Source organism: Mandrillus leucophaeus, unplaced genomic scaffold (genome assembly GCF_000951045.1).
Source record: "Mandrillus leucophaeus isolate KB7577 unplaced genomic scaffold, Mleu.le_1.0 Scaffold237, whole genome shotgun sequence".
Classification (NCBI taxonomy): domain Eukaryota; kingdom Metazoa; phylum Chordata; class Mammalia; order Primates; family Cercopithecidae; genus Mandrillus; species Mandrillus leucophaeus.
The window spans coordinates 1,492,479-1,494,657 of record NW_012102443.1 but is presented as its reverse complement, the minus strand read 5'-3'; the positions used below and the strand labels follow the sequence as shown (position 1 = coordinate 1,494,657).

The window sequence follows — 2,179 nt, the reverse complement described above, 5'->3', positions numbered from 1 at the left end:
AGCTCAGGCCTTTCCCGACCCCACACTGCTAGCAGGACCAGAGGAAGGAGTGGCGGGTTTGGTCTCCTCCCAGTTTCCCACATTTGGGAAAGCATTCTGCTTTTTTATTTCTTGGTGATAGAGGGGAGATCCCTAAACCTTGAAACACCTACATGTATCTCTCTGTGATACCAGCTCCTGATTGCTATGGAGACATTTTCCAAAATGCCAGACTATTTGGGGCAAATTATACTCTTGGAGGGCTTTCCAGAGTGGTCCTTGGTTTGATAGTTTCATAAGAGTTCTCTCCCATTTATCCAGGTAGCATTGTTAGATATTTTGGATTCCAAGTAGAAAGTTATTGCCTATTTCTGTATTTGAAGTAGTTGGATTCTATAAACTTTTTCCTGTTTTAAAAAAAGGTTCAGATTTATAAAGACCTCTCAGCAGCCCCCACTTCTCTGTGTTATTGTCGTTACAGATGCGGATGACTGTCCAGGCGACAGGGAGAGTCGCAAGGACTTGGTTCTCATTGACTCACTTTTCATCATGGATCAGTTCAAAGCTGCCGAGAGGATGAATGTCGGGAAGCCAAATGCCAAGGACATTGCGGACGTCACTGCGGTGGCTGAAGCCATCCTGCCCAAGGGCAGTGCTCGGGTCACAACCTCGGTGAGGCGCTGAGCTTTTCAAGTGTGGGATGGGCCTTTGAGAGACAGAGCACATAGCTTAGCCATGAGAAAAGCTTTTCCTCTTCCCAGTGAAGTGCTCTATCCCAACTACAGAGTTGTCAGAAAAAGCAATTCTTCATGTGCCTGTAGTCCCAGCTACTCAGGAGGCTGAGGCAGGAGGATTGCTTCAGCCCAGATGTTCAGGTGTTGAAGACCAGCTTGGGTGACATAGCGAGACTTGGTCTCCAAAAGAAGCAATTCTTCCTCTTCCTGTTTTCTGTAGATCATTTTTGTGGCTTTCTAATCGGTTTATAGTGTGACTTTGGTTTCCGTTTTTAGAAAAAGTTTGGTGATTGTTTTGACCAGCAGCCACTCTTTGATCTGTTCATCGCTGCAGGTCAAGTTTAATGCTCCGCCTCTATTGTACGGGGCTCTCAGAGATTATCAGAAGATTGGCCTGGACTGGCTGGCCAAGCTCTACAGGAAGAATCTCAATGGCATATTGGCAGATGAAGCTGGACTGGGTAAAACAGTGCAGATCATTGCTTTTTTTGCCCACTTAGCTTGTAACGAAGGTAAGAGTTTGCTAGTTTTTTGAACAATACCTATTTGCTAAGACTTACCCATAGGCCAGTGTGTTTGATGGGAGTGTGGGGACTTGGCCATCTTATCTACTTCTTTGCTTCTGTCCTTTGACCTGAGCAAATTGAGGCTCAGAAGTATTCATTGTATGAATGAATAAAAAACTAGTTCACAGTTAACATCCAGTAACTATTAGTGAAAATCTAATACAATGCAGAGACTCATCAGGCTGTGACTGAACCTTGTGACTCCAGGGTCAGGTCACCGTGCAGTGTGTGGGCAGCAGAGCAGGTGGTCCACTTCCCTTGCTGCTTCTAGACTGGCACGAACCCCGCTGTAGGGCTCTCAACTGTGTGGGGTGGTTTGTGGCACGCATCCTGGCTCACTGTATCCTTTTCGTGTTACTATGTGCACGCCTCCACTTGTCCCTCTTGCTGGATTTCACCTGTCAGTGGGGCAGCATTTCTGATCCACTGCTCGGGTTCCTTAGGGAACGGGCCTGGGTACCCTGTGGGGGCTCAGCCTCTGCATGGCAGCCCCACCTGGTTCTTCACCCTCTTGACACTTCTGACTGGCACACAGGTTGTGTGGGCCCTCTGGCCTCCTTTCCAGTCTTTAGAGTCAGCTCCCTGTTCACTGCCTTCCTATCTTGGCTTTTAGGTCAGGTGCCCACCTTAGTCTCCTGCTCTGTGCCTAGCTGCAGAAGAAGGTGTGACTTGTGTCTCTAACACAGGACAAGGTTTCACTGTTCTTGCTCTTGTAAGAGAAATGTTCAGTAAACATCTTGGAATGTGGTTCCCACTGTATGTTCCAGACTTAAAGCAGGCTTTGCTATTCCTGCAGAGAAGAGGGGACGTGGCCTCATCTTCATATTTGAGCTTTGAGAGTAAAGATGGGCCGGGCGCGGTGGCTCAAGCCTGTAATCCCAGCACTTTGGGAGGCCGAGG

General features: G+C 47.9%; 1 protein-coding gene across 1 annotated transcript in view; it reads left to right on the top strand.

Moving 5' to 3' along the window:
* The window catches only part of LOC105541287 (E1A-binding protein p400), a 144,403-nt gene that overhangs the window by 47,351 nt on the left and 94,873 nt on the right, over positions 1 to 2,179 (top strand). Inside the window, exons 13-14 of the mRNA XM_011982233.1 lie at positions 461 to 651; positions 1,048 to 1,225. Of these exons, the coding sequence (XP_011837623.1) occupies positions 461 to 651; positions 1,048 to 1,225 (369 nt within the window). The remainder of the gene's footprint in view (positions 1 to 460; positions 652 to 1,047; positions 1,226 to 2,179) is intronic.